The sequence below is a fragment of the Manis pentadactyla genome, chromosome 4, assembly GCF_030020395.1.
Source record: "Manis pentadactyla isolate mManPen7 chromosome 4, mManPen7.hap1, whole genome shotgun sequence".
NCBI lineage: Eukaryota > Metazoa > Chordata > Mammalia > Pholidota > Manidae > Manis > Manis pentadactyla.
In genome coordinates, this window is record NC_080022.1 from 187,688,366 (window position 1) to 187,709,506 (window position 21,141).

A 21,141-nucleotide genomic window follows, 5' to 3' on the forward strand; every position below is an offset into this window, starting at 1 on the left:
GGGCCGGAGTGAACTGGGGAGGCAGGTACGTCTTAGTTCTCTCGTCCCCCCTCCCGGCCTTGGTCTCCCGCAAGGGACCCACATCCTCATCCCCTGCTCCTGGCACCAGGAGCTAAGGAACATCTAGAGGGACCCGGCCACACCCCGATGGCCCTCCCTAGAGCCAGAAGGAAGTGTGCCTCTGACCTGGGTCCCGGGGGGACACAGCCAGACCTGGGGGGCCAGGGCAGGGGGCCCCTACAGGGGGGCTGCCACCCCACACCAGCCCTCTGCTCACCCGCGGGCTGGCTGCCACCTCCCCGGCTGCAGCAGCCAGTCAAATGTTTATCCTTGTTTCATTTTCCGAAAGGGGAAGGAAGAGAAAAGCAATAGGAGGGGAGGGAAAGAGGAGAAAAATCCAAGTTTCTCATTTGAAAGTTAGTTCGCCTAATTAGGTCTAATTAAGAGCCCCCAACACCATGCAGCCCACAGATGAGCTGAGGTCTCCTCTCCTTTGGTCCCCATCTCACACTGAGTGTGGGGAAGGCTGGGGGGCGGCGGGCCCCGTGAGGTCTCCTCCTTCTTGAGGGTCAGGGAGGGTCACTGAGGCAGCCAATCCCTGCATGGGGGGCCTCCCCACAGTGCCGGGAGGAGCTTCACATCCGACCCCCCCACCCCTGCCTGTCCTATCCGCCAGCCCTGGGGGAATTCTGGCTTAATCCAGGGGGTGGCCCTTAGGCATTGGCTGGGGGTACTAAGCCCCGCTTTCCTGCTTGACTTAGGTTTTGCACCCAGGGCATGCCCGCCACCCCCATGCCCCCACTCCGGATCTGAAGGCTTTCCAGAAGTTCAGTGAGGTCAGGTCACCAGGGGCTGAGTCCCAGCTTGGGGCCCAGCGTCTGCCTGCCCCTGTGGGGAAGGAATGCTGACCCACAGGCCACAGGTTTACAGACAGGGACAGCGAGGCCCAGGGAGGGGATGAAATGCTGCAGGGTTGTGCCCGGAGCTATGCTGGGGACTCAGGTACAAGGTGCAAACCTGGCTTTGCCCACGTCCCACTGTCCCTGTTCCTCACGTGGCAGGGGCTGGGCACACCCTGGAGATGGGCCTGCCTTTCTGCATTCCTGGGGGCTCCCACCCTGCAAGCCCTCCCCTCCCTGAGGACAAAGGGCCCAGCACGCCCCCAGTGGGGGTTTAGCCCCGGAAAGTCAGCCAGGGCAGGGCAGGGCAGGGGAGCCTGCCCCGAGGTGCGGGCAGCCCTGGGCCTGGTGAGGGCTGCTGTGGACCAGCGCAGTGGCACAATGGCTGCAAGGGCTGACTTCTGAACCAAGATCAAAAGAATCAAGTGGGCTTAGCTCTGAGCCATGGAGGAAGGGGTGGGGGCGGTCCTGGAGCCACCCACAGGACTCAAGGCAGTGGGAGAGGGTACGGGGGATTCAGGTGGATACTCAGGGAGGGCACAGCTCTGGGGAAGGTGACATCGAACGCCCCAGCACCGAGGTCCAGGGCAGGAGGCCCGACCCTGAGAGGGTGCCCCAGAGAGGGGCTCCTGCCGCTCAGGGCCCACCTGCCCCCCCTGCCTGGGCTCCCCCAGGCCAGGTCTGGTGGGGTGATCAAAACAAAGGGAAGTTGCCAAGAAACGTTTGGGGCATGGAAGTTCTATCTCTGCAGCGATGGTCGAACAACCCTATGCATTTATGGAGTCATTTCATTGTCACCTTATGTGGTACAAATCTATGAATTTTATGGTATGCAAATGATTCCTCAGTAAAGCTGTTAAAATACAGTAAGGAGAAGAGACTAGCGTCCCTGCCCCCTGGGAGCCTAGAAACACCCTGTAAAGAGTGACCACGTGGAAACTGGGGGAGTGAGGCTTGAGGGGCAGGCGCTCTGCTGGCGATGTGCCAGGCCAGCTGCCATCAGGGCGGTTCCTGGTGACAGACACCAGGGCAAGACGGACGCAGCACCCCCCATCTTCACAGCCTCTCTGTGCCTCGTTTTCTCTAAAGTGGGCAGATCGCCTACATCCTGGACTGCCGGGAAACCCAGGTAGGAGGTGCAGCACCAGGCATAAGGCTGAGGAAACCCTGACCCCCCCAGCCCGCCCGCTCCCCAGGGTCTCTACCAAGCACCCACTGAGGCAGCGCTGATCAGAGGGGTGTGCATGTCCCAGCACGGCACTGTGTGTGTGGTTTGGGGGCAGTGTCCAGTCCCCATAGGTCACAGAGCCGTTCCCAGTCATCACAGGCTTGGCAGGGACCCTGAACCACAATTTACAGACAAGGCCCAAGGACCGGACGCCTGCATCTTCCGACCTCCCCCTCCCTTCCCTGCTGGCACCCTCGCCCCGAGCCTGCTCACAGCCTGGGTCAGGATCTGCCTGAACCCCCGGAGTGAGGGCCCCTCGGTGGGCTGGGCCATCATTTGCCTGGATTTTTTGCTCCAGATTCTCCCAGTCGGCCATGGGGCCTCCTCAACCCTGGCCCCACCCAGGATCCTGGCTGACCTGGAGCCAGAGTGCGGCCAGAGGTGCCAGAGATGCCTTGGGGAGGCTGACCTTGGCTGCTGGATCCTCTTAGGGTCTATTCCAGCCCCCCAGTACGCCCCCCGGGGGCGGCACAGAGCCTTCCAAAGGCTCTAGCGATTTCTAAGAAGGAGGGTCCCTGGCAGGATGCAAGCCACAGGGCTGGGTGGCAGTAGATAAATGGGGGCGTGGTCAGAGCCTCATTTATGGGAGCCGGGACAGGAGGCCCCGAAGGCTCTGGCTGCCCAGGCCCACCGGGACTTCAGCTCCAGGGGCACTGACCACTCTGCCCCCCAAATTCTAGCCCCCTGGTGCCTCCGGTCCCCGAGGAGTAGCCCTGGGCAGGGAACACTTGGCCAGGGCCTCCATGTACACTTTCCAACTGAATTAAAATAAATCCCCATCATCAACTTGTGAATAGAGCAATTATACTGCATTTGCTTGAATATGGGTTTAAATTGTTAATTTGCTAAATGGGAATATTTAAGATAAACTACACATTCTATGGCCGTATTTTAGCAATTCCTTTTCTGGATTTAATGTATCTGGAGCTTTAAGCAACAGAAGAGGCCAGCGTCAGCCGGGGCTGACCCCACCCCAGGCCCGGGCTGCCCCTTTGGTTGCACGACGCCACTTACCCACCCACTGGAAGCGGCCGAAGGGGGTACTGCTATCCCCATGGACCCTGAGGAAACTGACGCCCGGGACAGACAGATGCCAGAGTTGCTGAGCAACCGGGAGGCGGGCCCAGCCTGCTTGTTCCTCTCCACGCCACCTGTTTCTAGGCCCACCAAGACCAGTGCCCAGCAGAGGGAGAGGGTGGAGGCAGGTGTGTCCGGGGAGGCTCTGCCAGCCTCCAGCCCTGGGGACTGGGACGGTGAGGTGGCCAAGCAGGAAGAGCCCACGGCCTGTCAGATGGACACTCAATCTGCTCAAGCCCAGGACACCTGCACCACAGACACTGGGATGCATCAGGGGAAACCAGACAGTCTGGGCAGTTTTCTCCACCCACCCCAGGCACAGGCAAGACTCAGACTGAGGTGCTGGGTGGCAGCAAGCAGATGGAACTGGGAAGTTCAGGGGCCACCCCAGGTGTGCAGGGGCTCCTTCTCCTCCTCCCTGCCCCACTCACCCCTCGTGCAGGGTGGGCGGGCAGGAGGACCCCTTCCTCGAGGCCCCCTAATGTCCAGCTAAGGATGACTCCGCAGGTCACTCAGCCCAGGAACAGGGCGCCCGCTGCCCCCCGGCCTGCAGGCCCTCTGAGGACACAGCCTCCTTCGTCCTGCTGCAGGCATGCCACACGCTGCAGGGCCCAAGAGACAGGGTGTCCAGGCAGGACCCCAGAGTTTGACTCTGTTACTGTGACACACCCAGAACTGCTAAGTCCTCAGAGAAAGAGGATTTACACGTTGGGGGCTGCCAGGGAGCAGCAGGGGGAGGCGGGGAGGGAAGTGACGGCTTGATGCGGATGGAGTTTCCTTTGGTGGGGGAGATGAAGATACTCTATAACTAGATAGTGGTTGCACAATTTTGTGAATATACTAAAAACCGTGAAACTGCACACTTCATAGAAGTGTATTTTATGATACATGAATTATATCTCAATGAAAAAAGAACCACAGATATGAACTACACAGTTAAAGAAGAAAAAAAAAAAAAGAAAAGAGAGTGGTGGAGTAAACCAACCTGTTTTCCCCTCTAGAACATTCCTGCCTATGAGCCTTGAAGCCCCATAGTGACTTTGTCACCTGTGGCCACTCAGCCACTTTCCTGCTGGCTGTGCAAGTGACTGGGCGTGGAAGGGGTGTCCGGCTGGTTGGGAAGGGAGGTGGGGGAGATGGAAAACAGATCATTGTTTCCCAGGGTGGCTAAGGGCAGGGGTCTCAGTCACACAGCAAATATTCACATACTCCCTCCACCTGCCAGGCACTGTTCCAGGTGCCAGGAAACAGCAGTAAACGAGATACAAAGTCCTTCCCCTTGTAGAGGCAAACAAATAAGGAAGCAAAATGTGTATGTGAGATACCCATAAATGCTATGGAGAAAAAAATAGCAGGGGAAGGTGGGAGGGCGAGAGACGGAGATAAACGTGGTGGCTGCACTTCTCCGTGGCTTAATAATAGTCAAGACAGGGCTCAGGAGAGACAGCGAAGTCTGGGAGGAAATGAGAACATGAGTCCAGCAGGTGCCTGGGGACCAGCACTCCTGGTGGAAGGCACGGCAAGGACAAAGGCCAGGAGGCTGGAGCTGTCTGGGGAGCCACGCGCCCTCCCGCCAGGCAGGCAAGCCCCCAGCCTCACCCTGGCTTCACTCACCACCTGAGCACCCCCAGGCAATGGCCCTGGCCTGTCTGTGAGGCCTTCCCAGGTGGCGCAGAGGCGAGCCGGCGCTCTCTCCACCTGTGACCCCCTCTTGTCCCTCAGATGCTCCTGCTCTGTCAGCTTTCACCCAGGAGGCACTCACGGGAGGCCACCTGGCCCGAGCCCTGCCCCTGCACCTCCCTGGCCAGGTGATTATGAGAGTGACCTGGGGACGCTGGGGCGTGTGGGGCCACTGCCTCCTCCGGAGGGGCGGGTGCATGGCTCACTTACCTTGCAAATGAGCTTGGGAGCCTGTGTGTGTTGGGGCTGACAGGCCCCAGGAGAGGCTGCCTCGGGTTTCAGCTGGGCTAAGGCCAGGTGTTGAGAGAGAGCAAGGGGTAAGGTGCTAAGCTTCCAGAAGGGCACAGCCAGTTGTTCACTCTGGCTGCGTCACTTGCCCTGGTCCAGCTGAATAGGCCTGAAACAGGGCCAGAAGGGGGGAATTTCTCCACTAAGAAGCCAGGGCCCTGGGGGCTTACAACAGCTGAGCATGCAGGGCCAGGGGCAGGGCCATGGATGCCAGAGCAGCCCACCCGCTGTACACCAGTGGCAACCTCAAGCCAGAAACCAATGATTCCGCACAGACCCTCCTTCCCCATAGTCTGTCTGTTACTACATCTGGGGGATACCCCTTCTGGAAAATATTCGCCACTCTCCTCACCATGCCCTGCTGCCCACTCCGTCAGGCTGCAAGCCTTTGTTCTGGTCATTGCCTGGACTGTAGCATCCTTTTCCATCCCAGATTAATTTTCCTTACCTGTAGCTCTGATCACATCACTGCCCTGCTCAAAGACCTTCTATGGTTCCCTATGGTCTACTGAAAAAGGCCACATTTCTCAGCCAAGACTGGGAAACATCTCCACTGCCACTCTCTCCCTCAAACCCAGGGTACCAGGAGCATAGTGCAGGAACTCCCCTATCCAAATCCACTCGCCCTTCACGTCACTCCATATAAACTGCCACTTCTCTTTGCCAGCCACAGGTCTCAGTCCCACTGGCAGACACCCAGGCCGGGGCCCGGCTCCCCTGAGCCACCTTCCCAGATCCCCCAGTTGGAACAAGCTTCATTCCTCCCAGTCCTGTGCTGTCCACTGCAGCAGCCACATGGGGCTACAAGCGTTTGAAATGTGGCCGGTGCAATATGCAATGGGGTGCGAGTGAAAAACACACAGTGGATTTTTGAAGATTTAGTAGGAAAAAAGAATGCCAAATATGTCAGTCATGTTTAGATTGAATGTTGCAATAAAAATATTTTGGATTGGGTGAAAAACAACCACATCATTAAAATGAATTTCACCTGTTTCTTTTCAATTTGGTAAACGTGGCTACTAGAAACCTGGGCATCACACGTGGCTCCCACTGTACCTTTATGGACAGTGCTGCTCTGGGCCAGGGGTTGGCAAAATTTCCCTGTGAAGTTGGCCAACTTTTCCAGCAAATATTTTGAGCTTTGGGGGCCACATGGTCTCTATTGCAACTGCTCGACTGCTGCTGCGGTGGCGGCGTGAAAGCTGCAGCAGGTAAACAGATGAGCGTGGCCGTGTTCCAGCAAAACTCTTCTTACAAAAACAGACAGTGGGACGGATTTAGCCCAATGAGCCCTGCTCTGCATCACAGGTTTCCAGACGTTTTGGGAGGACTACTTAGTAAAATGTATTTTTTCTAAAAAGCGGGGAGGGGAGGAGATTGGATTCCAATCACCAACCTTTTATCTTACCAAATAAAGATGCTTAAAACATGAAGTGCAGGCATTACCATCTCTTACTAAAATGGGCATTTTCTACACAAGAAATGAAGAGATCCATCTTGATTCAAAAAATCACTGCACTTAGATTCTTAGTTTCCCACTTTGGCATGCGTAGGTGAAGATGGTCAGGGACACAGCCCGTCTGGGGACTAGCCTTGGGGACCAGGGTGCAAGGCCGGCCTCTGCAGTCTGCAGAGCATGCTGGGGCTCAGACCTGCAGCCATAGGGAATCTGGGGGCCACCCTGTCCACATACCCCCGAAACACCAACCTCTGGAGCCGCGTGACTCCCTTAGGCCCCCAATTCCAGAGGAGGAGTTTTGGGGAACCCTGCCTACATCTGTGGCTGGCTCCCTGTGCTGCCTGCCTGGCAGACATAACAAGTTCTGTGGGTCCAAGGAACTTCCTGCGATCACGGAAACATTTTGCATGCACCCAACATGTTCACCACGACCCCACTGAACCCCAAGCCCTTGGTGGCTGGTCCGGAGGAGATGGGCTGTATGGGTAAAACTGACACCAGATTTCAAAGACTTAGTTCAAAACGAGAATGCAAGCTGCCCCATGCAATTTATTTCACACCAATCACATGTTGGGATGGTATTTGGGACAAACTGGGTTAAATAAAATGTATCATTGAAATTCATCTCATCTGCTTCTCTTCTCTTAAGTGGCTACTATCCAGTTTAAGTTTTCCTATTGGCTGGCACTCCGTTTTTATCGGACAGCACTGCTCTAGAGCCTCTGGGACAGAGAGCTAGCCAGTCACTGTTCATTCCTCTGGTGGCAGAGAACTCACCACCTCCCATGACAGCCAAGGCTCAAGTTTGAGATCACAGTCAGAAATGTCCTCTAAAATCCTCCTCTAAACCCTGTGGAGAAAGTGAAGGTTCCACGGCCAGCATCCTCACCTGGCCCTGGTCGTCTTGCTCACTGCCCATGTGTGGGCAATACGTCATTACTGACTCCATATGAAGCACTCCACCCAGTGCTCTGGGCTGCACAGCTGCACGGCTGCAGGAGAGCAGAGGCTGGAGTGGTGGCAGCACTGAGGACAGAGACTGGGACGGCTGGGCAGGTGGAGAGGCCCAGAGGCAGAGACCACCTTGCTGCCTGCAGACTCGCTCTGAGTGGATGGGATTTTAGTGATTGACCTGCTACTGTGGGAATAAAGTTGGGTATAAACTCTTTCACCCCAAAAACATTCCATTGTCATTTTTTTGGTCTCACTGAATCCATAGTGAACTTGCCCGGGGCTGAAATCCACTGGCAACACAAACCCACTGCCTGTTCCCACCCTCTCGTCCTGTCCAGGTGGGGAGGGCCTGATCCCCTTATTTGCCAACCTGCTGACCTTTGAGGATGTGGAGCCGAGATCCTGGCTGGACCGTCCCTGCCTCTGAAAGCCTTTAATAACCCTCCTAATCACCCTCCCTAAGCGTGCCCTGATTCAGTAGCACCAACCCCCGGAAATAACAGAACAAATGTCTGTGTGCATGAGTTCTCCACCTCCAACCCTCTTCCCAGGTTTGGAAGCCCTGCCCTGGTCCCTCTGCTCATTTACTGATGAGGGCGGCAGCCCCGGAGACGGACAGGTGGGACCGAGCTGAGGTCAGCACCACGCACCCTGGGGCAGAATTCAGGCCCTTTCCCAGCACGCCCCGCCTCACCGCACCGCATGCGTACAGAGCTGAACCGTCCCCGCAGGTCCACTCAGACAGGGAGGGGGTGTCGTGTCAGGGACACCTTAGTGACCTCAGCCCCAAAATCACCATCAGGGCGCAGACTGGCTGTGTCTTGACCTGTTTCCTTTCGGCTGCCCTTAATTTCTTGGTCAAATTCCTTCTTGAGTCCTGATCTGCTCACCTCCCCGAGGAGAAACAGGAAAACGAGGGGCCACGGCCGGGACAGGAGAACAGGGTCCCGCTCCTGCCAGGAAGCCATGAGCAGAGGTGCAGGGGACCCTGGAAACCTCCAGGGGGAATGGTCTTGACGCCGGGCAGCAGGTGCCCGGGGCAGGGGCCACATTTTCACTGGCATGGTGGCTCTTCCCTGCCTTCTCTACACACATGATCACTCACTCACACATACACACTCACACACGATCCACAGCTACGTATAACCACGCACATGCAATCTATAGTCACACACACATTCCCCAGCCACACACAGCCCCGCCCCCCTCAGCACAGTGCAGGTGTACGAACAGTTGTCCACATGAGACTGAACCCTGGGTGCAGCCAAATCGAGGGCCCTGGGGGGTGGCCGTGAGCCACAGCGGGTGCAGCCTTCTCTCTAGTATTGCTGCCTCACCCACTGCGGCCTCCTTGTCTGCCTCCGGGCTTCAGCTCTCTGCCCTGGTCTTGTGGGGGCCTGCCTGACTGCCACCTTGGCCTCCCCCACCCCGGGGCCTCCATTTCCACCTGTGGCCACTTTCCTTCCTTGTTCTTACTGGGCAACGTCATCTGCCTTCCTGGTGACGCTCTGGAGCGAGAATGCTGAGAGGGCAGGGAGGCACCTTGCCGACTGGTACCCCCACCCTGCCGATAAGGAAATGGCCGAGAGAGCGGGTGCACACTCCCGGCCACAGGGACAGTGGCCGGAGGGGACCAGGACGCCACGGTCACCACCCACCGTCTGCCGTCACCCTCAGGGGGCGATGCTGCAGGCTGGCAGAGCCGGCCACTCCCAGGGGTGTGGGAGGGCCCTTCTCGGGGCCGCTTGGGGGTGCCGCAGGCTGGCAGGTGGTGTGGCTTGGGCGTCCAGCGGGGGCCGAGCCCTGTCCTGGCTGAGGGGGGTGTGATGAAGCCATCTTCTTCCTGCCTGATGGCTCCCGGGACGTGTCTCCCGAGTGTCCAGCCGACTCCCCACCACGCCCGGGGCCGGCCTCCCACAGTCAGATGCGCGGGCTGACTCAACTGGACCCAGACACCAGGCCGCCCACTCAGGGAGGCCGGACACCACGCGGGCTGGCGGGGCCAGGCCGGTGTGGGCTGGGGGAGCAGCGGGAGCCCCCACAGCCCCCAGCACCCTCTGAGGGGGAGGGAGGGAAGCTGTAAAATCCCACCCGGGAGGCCAGGAAGGCAAGATGTCGGCCGCTCCCCTCTCTGCCCGCCCTGGCGGGCTCTGGGCACACCCTCACGGCCATGGGGCAAGACACGCTCACTCCCAGAGCCAATTCATTATGCTGAGTTGGCCTGGGAGCCCCAGGAAGCACAGGACAGGGGGTGCAGTGCCTGGCACAGACAGCCAGCAGCTGCATAAATAATTCGCAGAGGCTGACCTCCTCCTCATCTGTCGCCTCCCTGAGCTCAAGGAGCCCAGGGGTGCGAAGACCTTGCCTGCCCAGGGGCTCCCGGCCTGGGGAGGACGGGACCTGCTCCCACAACCTCTCAGAGGCTACCAGCCCATTTGTGTGGCAGCTGGCAGGGACCCTGCTGCCTGCAGTGGGCCAGGCCCATGTGGCCCCAGAGCCACCCCAGGGCTCCCCAGGGCAGGGCCTTCGGCTCACGCACGCAGCCCAGCCAAGCAAGCCCAGGTCCCAGCCGTACCGGATCTCCGGCTAGAACCGGATCTGGGCCTCCAGGGGACCCTAGATGCCAAGGATCAGGCTCAGCTGCGCTGGTGACACGAAGCCTGGAGTCAGTCCTGCTGGTCCCCAGCAGACGCAGCTTGCAATGTGTGTGCAGCCCTGACAGAAACTCAAACGGCTTGGCCACAGGCTGGCAGGCTGTGGAGGGGGCTGGGAGGGCCAAGGACGGCCAGAGTCTGGGGGGAAGGAAGGCCTGAGATCCCTGAGGGAAGCCAGAGGTGAAGGGGAGAAGCAGAGAGCAAATGAATACAGGGGCGGAGAGCAAGTGGGCTGGGAGAGAGGAAGGGAAGGCAGAGAGGCTTAGAAGCACAGAAAATTCTAGAGGCAACAACTGACATGGAGGAGGATGAGAAAGGATGGAGGCTGCTTGGGAAGCAGGGAGTGGGGTGCTGGGGGGGTAGTGGGGAGGCCAAGAGGGCACAGGGACAGCAACGTGGGGCTTCACTGGGGTCCCCGGGGTCGGGGTGGCCGGCCAAGCTCCACCCTTGGGAAGTACAGGATCCCCTTCTGCAGGTCCACAATGTGGCCACTGCTTCATGGGGCCTGGGAGAGAATCAACCCCCTGATTACAGAGGGCCCTGAGGCCCCCTCCGGTCCCACACCTCCTGACGCCCTGCCATGGGACCACCGCTTTGGCCCAGGGACCGAGCTGGGTGCCAGGGCTGTGGGCACTATCCCAGAGCTGGCCCCAGGCCCTGCCAGCCTCCTGCTCGCACCCGGGAACCTAACATTCTGCTCTGAGCCAACTTTGGGTGGCTGTCCCAAGACAGAGGACGAGAGACTTGGGCTGGGACCTGGGCCTTGCATCCTGCAGGGACGACCATCTGTGATTCCCCGGTTGTGCAGCTCAGCACCTGCCCTGCAGGGACGCCTGGTCATGTCCAGGGAGGGGAAAGGCCCCTGCCATGGTCATTTCCTGCCTCTGCTGACCTCCCAGCACACCCCTGGCTGTGAGCTTTGCCCCACACTACCACCATGCCTGCTCCTCTGTACCCCCCAGCCAGGGGAAAGCCTGCTAACTCACTGGGTCCTCACGTGGGGCAATCCGGATGGGCCTTCTCTGTCTCCCGCCAGGACCCAGAGTCCCAGGGCAGGTGAACCCATTTCCCAGGGGTCCCTGTGGTGGGGAAGACAATGGCTGAGCCAACGCTTCACTCCCGATTCTGGGAAACCAGGTATGTGATTTGAACCTCAGCCGTCGGTGGTTAACTATGAGGAACAGATTCAGGCCTCCTTAATGTTACTGGAAGATCCTGCCGAGGCCATTCATCCTGAGAGGAGTCAGCCACTCCCCACTCGCTGCAAGGCCCCCGGCTGCTCCAGGCCCACATTAGGACACACCGACTTACAACCCAGACAATGCCCCACCTCGGAAGATGCCGGTGGAGCCTGGCCGGGCCTCCTCGTACCCCCATCTCTGGGCAGACGCTCACAGGGCAGTCGGGGGGTCAGAGGGCACTCCACTCCGTGCAGGGTGTCCTGCCACTCCCCCATGACGGGCCTTCCCTCTGTGCCCAGGCCTGGATTGCCCCCTCGGCTGTCCCCCCTCGCCACTCTCATCTTCCAGGTTCATCCTACATCTGGACAAAGCTCCCTTGCCCCACGCTCTCCTGAGAAGCCCAGATGCCCCTGGAATAAGACACGACAAAGCATCACCCTCGGGTTTCTGAGGCCAGCCGCTTACATGTCCCCAACCCAAAAGGAATCTCCCAGGTGTGGCTGGGTGTCAGGGGAGAGCCCCCCTCTAAGAACCCACAGGAAAGCCAAGAGTCTAAGCCCCACAAGGGGTCCAGCTGAGCCACTTCTCTTCTGCACGTGGCTGGGGAAGCTGTGGGCGAGACTACTCCCCGGAATGAGGCAGACGTGAGCCTACATTCTGGGGTAAAATCCACGCTTGCTCACCAGTGGCTTTAGGAGTTCACATGTCACCTAACAGCTCTGTGCCTTAGTTTCCTTAACTATAACATGTGCGCATACAAGCAGACTCCCGAACAAATGTGAGCCACCAAAGAGAGGAAACTGGAGAAGCAGCCACGGAAATAAGCAAGTTATTTCAGCACCCAAATGACGCCAGGGAAAGGTGGCTCCACCCTTCCAGACAGACCATTCAAGGCATGGGCTCCTTGACCAGGCAGGTCAATCTAGGATGAGCATCATGTGACTCAACTACTTGGCTGGTTAAATTTGTCAGTTCTCAAGATAATAGTTAGGATGTGGCTCTGGCCAGGAGACCTGAGCTCACCAGCACGAACTTCTGAAGATGCGGAGGACCTGAGGCGGTCCTGTGTCTGCCCCTCCCGCTGCCCGTGTGACCTCCCAGGCATGTTATGTTACCATGAGCAAGCATATCTCAGACGGGGTTCCCAGAATCACATGGTGACACACCAACAGCCCAGAGGCCAGAGACTAAGCAGCCAGGCATGCACGAAGGGGCAAGAAGCAGCATTACGTTTGCTACAGTAATTAATACTATTAGACGTTCCTGTGACTAGCAGCCTTGCTACCCCAAAGAAAAGGATCATTAATAAAAAGCAGAGCTTCCTAATGAATCTCACAAGAGACCCTAGAATTCCATGGCCCCCAGGAGCCTCTGGGCTTCCACCCCAAGGGAATGCTTTTTGCTGTCAACTCCACAAAGCAATCCACCTTGCACTGCAAAGCTGGGTGGAAATGCCACATCCCCCACGGAAACTTCTGGCTACTGGCAACGATCATGATGGTAACCACGGCCATCTGTGAGTTCATCTTAAGAACATAAAGCTGGTAAGACCAACGGAGATCAAACCAGGTGCTCACATTCCCCAGGGCCAGGCCCCTCCAGCCAGCCTGCATCCCGCCAGTGTAGCCCCCTCCCCATCCCCAGGGCGCTTGTACAAAACTTAAGCACTTACAGCTCTCTCCCCTGGAGGGATTTCCTGGCTTCCCAGTGGGATGTAGTGATATAGTGATAAAATTCTCTTTTATAGGACACTGCAGCTTAATAAGTAATTACCACGACAAAATCCCATTCTGCGGACCTGGAGGCTTCCCCCTCCCATTCTCTACAACTTCCACTGGGGCCCAGAGGAGGGCCTCACGGGGTGTCTGGAAGATGTAGATTTCCAAAAGAGGTTTTCTGGTGAAAGGTGACCAGTATCAGCCCCACCCCTCGTCCGCCACCATGCACCAGCCTCCTCGGGTCCCCCACAAGGGGCCAGATGTAGGAGCATCAGGGCCTGGGCTGCCCTGTAGGGCGCTGAGGTACTCACAGGGGGCTGGAGACCCTAGGTGGGCCCCTGGCGGCAGGAAGGCTATGTGGACACACCAAGGCCAGGCCTTGCCGGGTGAGCTTTTAACAAATGTCAGAGCCCAAACCACAGCTGAATTTCTCCTGCTGATGGGTGACCTGGAGCCGGCCTGCCATGGTTAGAACTCTGATAAATACCAGCACCACTAAGAGGCCGAGGGGATGGATGCTTGACAACTAGCACCTCTAATTAATTACAGAGCCGCTGCGTCTCACAGGGGACACGGCCCGTTCCCAGCACCCCTGGGGTCCAGCCCTGGGGTGCAGCAGGCAGAGGTTGAGGCTTTAATAGAGTAAATGGAATTCTGTTGGTTGAGGTTTTATTTTCTAATTTCCACTTTGAAAGATTCTGTGTTTCAAAAGCTCGCCTGTTTAAATGTTGCATCGTAATGCGCCACAAACTACGATTCTTCTCTTGCTTGATTTCACGTCTTTGGCTCCTGCTTCTGTTATCAAACATGCTGTTGAGATGGAATGCACAGCCTACTCATGGCACCAAGGCTCAATCATGCAGAGTCCCTCGGGGGGACCTTCAGGAGAGGTGAGCTCTGACTCTGGGGGCCTGCCTTGGGGGGCCTGGCCCTCCTCATGTGGTCTCCACCTCCAGGGGACACAGGAGGCCCACCTTAAAGGTGGCTTGGGACAAGCTGGGTTTCCAACTAAATGTCATCATTTGTTTTGTACGGGTCCTGGACCACCAGAACTGTGTGCACCCCTATAAATACATCCTCCCTCCCCCAAGTCAGGATATGACTGCTTTCTAGATTTTTCCCAGCCCTTGGAGACACACGACCCCCCTCCTGTGGAAAAGCTGTGCAGGAAACTGGGTGCTTCAAAGCATGGCCCAGCCAGCACGCTCTAGGCTTTTCCAGAACAAGCCTGTCATGGTTGAGAGCCCTCGGGGGATGGGTGAGCTCAAATGCAGTCTTTCTGCCTTCCCGCTGTTCCCCCAGAAAGAAAGCTCCACACGTCACCAGGTGGGGATGCATTCACCCAGCCCTGGAAGAATTGGGGTGCCTTCCCTGCGGTCATACTGGTGTACTCACCCCAACTATGAGCACTGGTCTGTGTCCTCAAGACACTGCCAGTACTTGTCGGGCATTTTTCAGAGGCTGGCCTCTACTTGGTCCTCACTCAGCCCTCTCATTCAGCCAGGGAAGAAGTACGCTTTCTCCTTTCTCAGAGGAAGAGCCTGAAGTTCAGAGAAGTGAACGGACTTGCCTGACACAGCCAACAAGACATAGAATGAAATCTCTAGTCCTACACACTGCCTGGGAGGTGGAGTCTCTTCCTGTAGCCCCTGTCCTTCCACGCCTTCCTGCTCGGCAGGGGGTAAGGGTGGGGTTTGGGTGGGGTAGACGCTTGCTACTTTGGGTGGTCTGCTCCACAGCTTTCCCTGGGATTTTGTTAGAAATGCAGATTCTTGGGCCCCTCCCCAGAAGTTCCCAGTGGTTCCTGCGCTCATGGAAATTTGGGAGGTGCTGGAAAGCTGACCTGCGAGGTCCACCCTGATTGTCTGCAACTCTCAGAAGGGTGGGGAATTTGAGGGGTCAGCCTCTGACTGGGCTTGGACACCCACCTGCCTGTTGCCCCTGAGCCGTGCCCAGGACCGCTCAGATGTCATGGGTGGTCCTAGGAAAGGTGAGCTCAAGGGCCAAGGGCTTCAGATCACAGGCCGACTCTGGCTGCCCTCTGCTCCTGACCATGGTGCTCTGCAGCTGCTGACGTGTTAGGCCAGTTCCCGCTGTGTGGATCCTTGTCAGGGGGCTGACCCAAGCACCCAGGGACCTGCTGCCCTGGCTCGGCTCTGAGGGCCCCATCTCTGGGGTGCCCACAGCTCCTCCTGAACCACCTCTTGCTGCTCCTTATTTCTTGGCTCTCTGGAGGGCCCAAGGGACGCAAGAAGACAAGAGCCCACCACCTGCAGCCTGTCGCTGTCTCCAAGAAACACATACTTCTGTTCCTCCCTTCAGACACGGCATGGGGGAGGCGGTGGAGAAACATGGCCACTTAGACTAGTAGGCCTGGCCTGACCCCAACCATCCCCCGAGAGCTGGCACCCCCTACCCTCTGCTTCCCATCTGCTCGCTCAGCCCAGGTGCATACCTGGTCCTACAGAGGAGCCCTTCAGCCAGGCCGGAGAGGCCTGATGGTTAGCCTGGAGCTCTTGGGGCCTTCCAGGCCCCTCTTCAAACCACAGGCCTCCTCAAGCAGCCGCCAGGGCCCCTGCAGTCCCAGGCAGAGGAAGAGGATGCTCAGATGGGGAAGGCAGCCCCAAAACCAAGGAAAAAGGACAGGCCGGGAGGTGTGGGCGCCAAGGTGGGTAAAGCAGGGTACTGCAGCCCCGGGGGTGGCCCGCTCTGGCTGAGCTGGCACTCGGAACCGCAGCCCCGAGAGGCCAAAGGGCCTGGGGTAGCCGAGAAGTCTCCCCTCGGTCCCCAATGCAGGCCCAGGACTGCACTGATTCCGCATTGGGTGGGATCACAGGCCCCCGCCCCACAACCCGGCAGGTGGGCAGGCAGCAGCGGATGCTCTGCACGCACCTCTCCGTGGAGCATCCTGGGGATTTAGGGACTCTGAGTGGCTTGGCTCACCCCCCCCCCCACGCCACCCTCGTCAGCCCAAGCTTCCTGCGCAGCCCCGCAGATCGCAAAAGTCTGGCCCCAGCCCCCTCTAGCCAGGGGCTCCCGGAGCCTCCCTCTCCAGCCCCACTGGGTGGGTGGCCCGCCTCCCCTGAGGCCCGTGCGCGGTCCCCGCTGCAGCAGAGCTCGGCGCCCGCGCCGCCGCCCCCGCGCGGCCTCCCGGCCATCCCCACGCGCCCCGGGAGGGGCTAACTACCCTCCCCGCGTCCCCCGCGGCCCGGAGCGAAGTTCCCCAAAGTGACCCGGGCGCCGAAAACCCCCGCCCCCTCCCCTAGGGCTTCCCCCGAGACTCCGCCCGCCGCCCCCTCCCGCGCCTCCAGAAAAGTTGCGAGCGACGCCCCAAACTCCGGCCCCCAGCCGGGCGCCGCGCGCTTGCCGGCGACCCCGCGCTCGGCCGCCGCGCAGGGCGCAGCTCGCCCCAGCCGGCCGGGCGCCATGACGCGGGGAGCGAAGCGGGGCCCCGGCGGCGGCGCCGAGGCGGCCGGGCGCGCGGTGGGCGGCGGCGCGGGGCGCACGTGCGCCGGCGGGGGCCGCGGCCGGGCCGGGGGCCGCTTACCTGTTGGAGGTAGAGGAAGGCGGGCGGGCAGGGCACGGAGTGCGGGAGCATGCTGCCGGAGTTGGACAGCAGGAGGCAGCCCGAGTTCGCCATGGAGCACAGCATGGGGCGGCAGGGGGGCGCCGGCGGCCGCGGGCAGCTCTGCGCTCGCTGCGCGGCTCGCACCCTCGCGCGTCCCTCGGTGTGTGCGCGCGCCCTGCCTCCCGGGCGCCCTCTCGGTCTCCTCCCCTCCCTCCCCCGGCCCTCCCCGCCCCCTCGCGGCGCTCCTTCGGAGGGAGGCGCGGCAGGCGAGCGGCGCGCCTCTGCCCGGGGCCCCGTGTCCGGGCGGGGATGCTGGGGAGAGCGCGCGCGAGAATGTGGCCGGAGAGGCTGTGTGCGCGAGAGAACGGGGCCGGGGGGGGGCGGGAGTCAGGCACTTTGGAGCCACCGGAGCGCTGTCTGCAAAGAGCGGTGCGTGTGCGTGTGTGAGTGTGCGCGGGGGCGCGCGTGTGTAGCGGTGGGAGGGGAGTCCCTGGCGTACTCCGACATCAAACAGCCCCGCGCCGAGGGAAGAGAATCCGGAACGACGGCGCGGCGGCTGATCCCGCATTTAACCCGTCGCCCGCCAGCGCGCTCCCACCGGCCCTCCGCGCCCCTCCTCCTCCCCACGTTCGGGTCTTGGACCCCCCTGTGCCCCCGCTCCGTCCGCCGGCCCTGCGGAGAGGAGGAGCGGCTCTGCCGGCCCTGCGGCCCGACCGGAAGGCGCTTCGCCCGTCTTGGCGTCCAGAGAAGCGCCTCTCCTAACGGAGGCCGGCTCAGTGGCGGGTTGTCGGTGATGTAATGAGGGCATCTACGCAGAGGCTTCCTCGCTGGGGAAGCTTCTCCTGCTGCTGAGGGCTTCCAAACCCAGCTGCAGCCCCTGGGAGCCTCTCCTGTCTTCCCCGGGGCCCCCAGACCCCATTTATACCCCAGGCCTGCCACAGGCACGTGGTCTTGTGCAGCTTAGTAAGGGGGGAGGGGCAAGGGGCACTGGCGGCAATGCATCCTCGCCTCCCGATACCCAAGCCCACTGGACTTGGTGTGCACACATCAGCCGCGGGAGTGCACAGGTACCCACCGTTGACCCCAGACTGCGCTTGGCACAGGTCTTGATTGAGTCCCAACACCACCACTGTGACTATGTGTGTGTAGGTGCGTGTAAATCTGTAGCTTCACCAGCCGCGCACACATCCATGGGCCTGCCACATATTCACACTCCCCAGGTGCCCCTTGTCCAACCTCAAGTTTACCAGGACAAGCCACAGGTGAGCATGGCTGTGAGAGGCCATCTACCCCGGCCACTGTTGGACAGCAGGGGACATGCCCAGTCTCTCTCCCTATTTTGGCATACTTCCTCTGGGAAAGGGGCAAATCCAATGCCTGGTGCCAATCTGGACTCACCCATCCAACCTACAGGAACCTGTGGTTACCCTCCTCTCACTTCAGAGGGCAAGCCCCACTCTGAAGGGAGGCAGGGCTGGGACCACCTGGTAATGGGAAGACCGCTGGCCTGGGAGCCAAGAGGGGGGATGCAGAGCCCAGTCCTCAGCCCCGAGAGACCCAGGGTGCTCGCTAACGCCAGCCTTGGCATCACTGCTGCTTCAGGCATCCTCGCACCTGGTCAGCTGCGGGCCTTCCAGCCCCGCCACCTGTTTTCAAACTTCACCTCCGGAGAGTGTCAGGCCCAGGGAGCATGTCTAGACACCTGCCTCCATCAGCCAGCTGATCACACCCAGGCTCCAGAGAGACTGAGAACAGGAAAACAGGATTTTAAAATGCCTCCAGAAAAAGGATTTGAACCTGTGTGTCTGGCTTATTTCTCAGGACAGGGCTGTGTGCCCGCCGCCTCCCACAGTGTTCCCTGGGCTTATGACTTCCATCACAAGCCAGTCACTCAAATTGGCAAATCAAGGGAGGCCTGTGTCTGCTGAGGGGGTCCTTTGGGGGGCCAGGCCAGGAAACAGCCTGACGCTGCAGCTGGGCTTCCGTCAGACTGCCCTTGAGAGCTGGGGGTCAGGAGTGCGGGGAGTTGCTGGCAGATTCACAGCGTCGCGAAGGCTGGAAGAGCTCCTGGCAGGGGTGAGGGTTGTGGTCACCCCTGCCCCTACCCCCAGCCTGAGACCCAGCCTGGTGGTGAGTCGGCCACAGCCGTCTAAGAGTCCTGGCGGCCCAGGCACCGAGAAGGCTAGGTAGCAAGGCTGCTGTAGAGAGAGCAGCGCCCCTGGGCGGGTGACCCTGCTGCCTGGGGTGTTGGAGCCACTTCTTCTCTGTGGACTGGAGGAGGAAGGAGACTAGTGCTCTGGACTCCCCCAGTGGTGCTCCCAGGAGTGCCCCAATGGCACCCCGTGTCCACCGTCATTGCTTCTGAGTCTGTGCTGTCCTCATGGCCGTCGGGAACCTGGCCCTCCTCACCTGGGACCTCCAGTGCCTGGCAGGGGGCGGCTCGTTAGGCAGCGGAGTACGAGTTTCCCCAGGACCACTCACAGCCTGCTGGACCCCCAGGGCCTCCTGGGCCAGGGTGGGTGGCCCTGAGTGGCAGATGGGGGAAGCCCGGGGCCCAGTGCTCTGCTGCCCCCGCTTCTGGGGTGAAGGGAGGCAGTGAGCTGGGAAGAGCTGTCAATCTAGTACTCATATTCACTACTTAAAAAAAGAGCCAAGGAAAAAAATATCCTATTCGCCCTGAATCTGAGAAGGGCCTTGTTAGGAGGCAGGAACTGAGCTGTAATTATTTCTGCGCTCCTGGGCACCACTATAAATATCAGTCAAGGAGGCACCTCAAAAGGTCCGGAAGGTTCCAAGGCTTTGGAGATCTCCTGGCTCCTTCCTGCCCCCAACACCCTGTGTCATCTTCCCTGGAGGAGGCCCTGCTGGGTGCTGGCCCCTCTCCCCATGCAGGGCAGGACCTGCCTTTCCCACCCTCCCTGAGTGAGCCTGCCTGGGAGACCTAGGCCCATGCAGCCTTGCAAGGTTTCAGTCTGGGGCGTACCTCTGAACTGGGGATGTGGGAGTCTTCCTGGGAAAGCATGTGCCAAAAGTGTTCAAGATGACTTGTGTTCTTAACAAAAGGTAGGCAGTTCTGTGGCCAAATGATTTGTTGTCTATGACAACTCCCCTCCCTCCCACCAGAAATCACCAAGGCTGCACAGGAGCATATTCCAGCAGGAACAAGCTCTGCTGCCCTTTTGGGGGGCCAGGTGGGGGGTGCTCATGGGCCTGCCCTTTCTTAGTGCCTAGGCTGGCATCCTCAAGCTTCACCCATGCAGGGAGGACAGAGTGGAGCTTGGCAAAGGCATCCCAGGACAAGGGGTGAGCTCACTGTCTGCATTTGCAGCTGACCCATGACCAACAGTGAGCTCCATGCTTCCAGCGGAGCCAGCTTCGGGGTGTTTGGCACAGACTTGGGCATGAGCACTAGGGGGCCACAGAGGCAGGAATGGTGTCTCCATGGTGGGGTGGGCTAGGGTAGGCATGGCTTGTGTGTGTGTGACCCAAGAAGCCTCTCTTATGTGAACCAACCAGACTCTCCCTTCACCAACTGAACACTCTCCCAGGGGAATGCATGCCCCCCGACTCCGAAGGGAATGGGGTGGAGGCTGGGGAAGCCCCCGACTCGGGGCTGCTGGCATGCCTCTGACACATGCTATCAGGAAGTGTCCAGTGGAAGACAGGAAGCTCTTTGGGAATCTCAGATTCCCAGAGGCCGTGGCTTCCCTATCCTGGGCACAGGGGCTGTTTCTGCTTCATCTTGGTGTGCCCAGTTCTCCCAGAAGAGTGGAAAAGTGGGTAGAGGAGCCCCTGTAGGAGGAAATTGCTAGCAAAGGGTGGAAGAGAGCTGCCTTGCCGGACGAGGCCTCCTTGGAGGTATCCAGCAGAGGGCCCGCTCACTCTGGCCAGAGCCTCCTTTCGCTGCCAGGACTGTGAGGTGGGGGCACTGGGAGTGCCCCCCACCCCTGGGCCCCTTTGCATCCCTGAGTCACGGAGTACTCAGCAGTGCAGAGAGGAGGCCAGTCCCGGCCCAGGCTGCCGGGGCCAGCATCCACCTTCCGGCTCAGGGGTACCCCCTACCCACTGGTGCTGTCCCCCTGGCCCCAGCTGAGACTGCAGCAAAAGTAAAAATCAGTGTGCAAAGAAAGTTTATTTATCTGTTTAATTAAGAGGCATTTGCCAGCCACATTCGGGTCCATCTGTCTCACTTACAACCATGTCCCTGCAAAATTAAACATAATAAATACAGGGAGACTGAAAGCAAAGGGCACACTCAGATATACGGGCAGAGCCAGCAGCTGCACAGGATTGCAGTTATAAGCACATCTTTCTTTGGCAAGTTTCTCTCCCCTCGGGGCCAGGGAGCCAGAGGAATGCTCTCAGAGCAGGGGCTGTGGGTGCCGAACAACTCTGCTTTTTCTACTCGGCACTGTTGCCAAGCTTTATTCATTTT

General features: G+C 59.5%; 1 protein-coding gene across 12 annotated transcripts in view; it reads right to left on the reverse strand.

The window, feature by feature from the left end:
• Nucleotides 1-21,141, reverse strand: part of RBFOX3 (RNA binding fox-1 homolog 3) — a 434,946-nt gene that overhangs the window by 54,956 nt on the left and 358,849 nt on the right. The window contains exon 1 of one of the 12 annotated variants that reach the window (XM_036910462.2): nt 16,686-16,846. The exons of 7 other annotated variants lie outside the window; for them this stretch is intronic. In XM_036910462.2, coding sequence (XP_036766357.1) covers nt 16,686-16,790 — 105 coding nt within the window. In that variant the 5' untranslated portion in view covers nt 16,791-16,846. Of the gene's footprint in view, nt 1-16,685; nt 16,855-21,141 lie in introns of those variants that run through there. 4 more of the 12 variants (XM_036910463.2, XM_036910461.2, XM_057501768.1 and 1 more) reach the window with 4 other exon arrangements.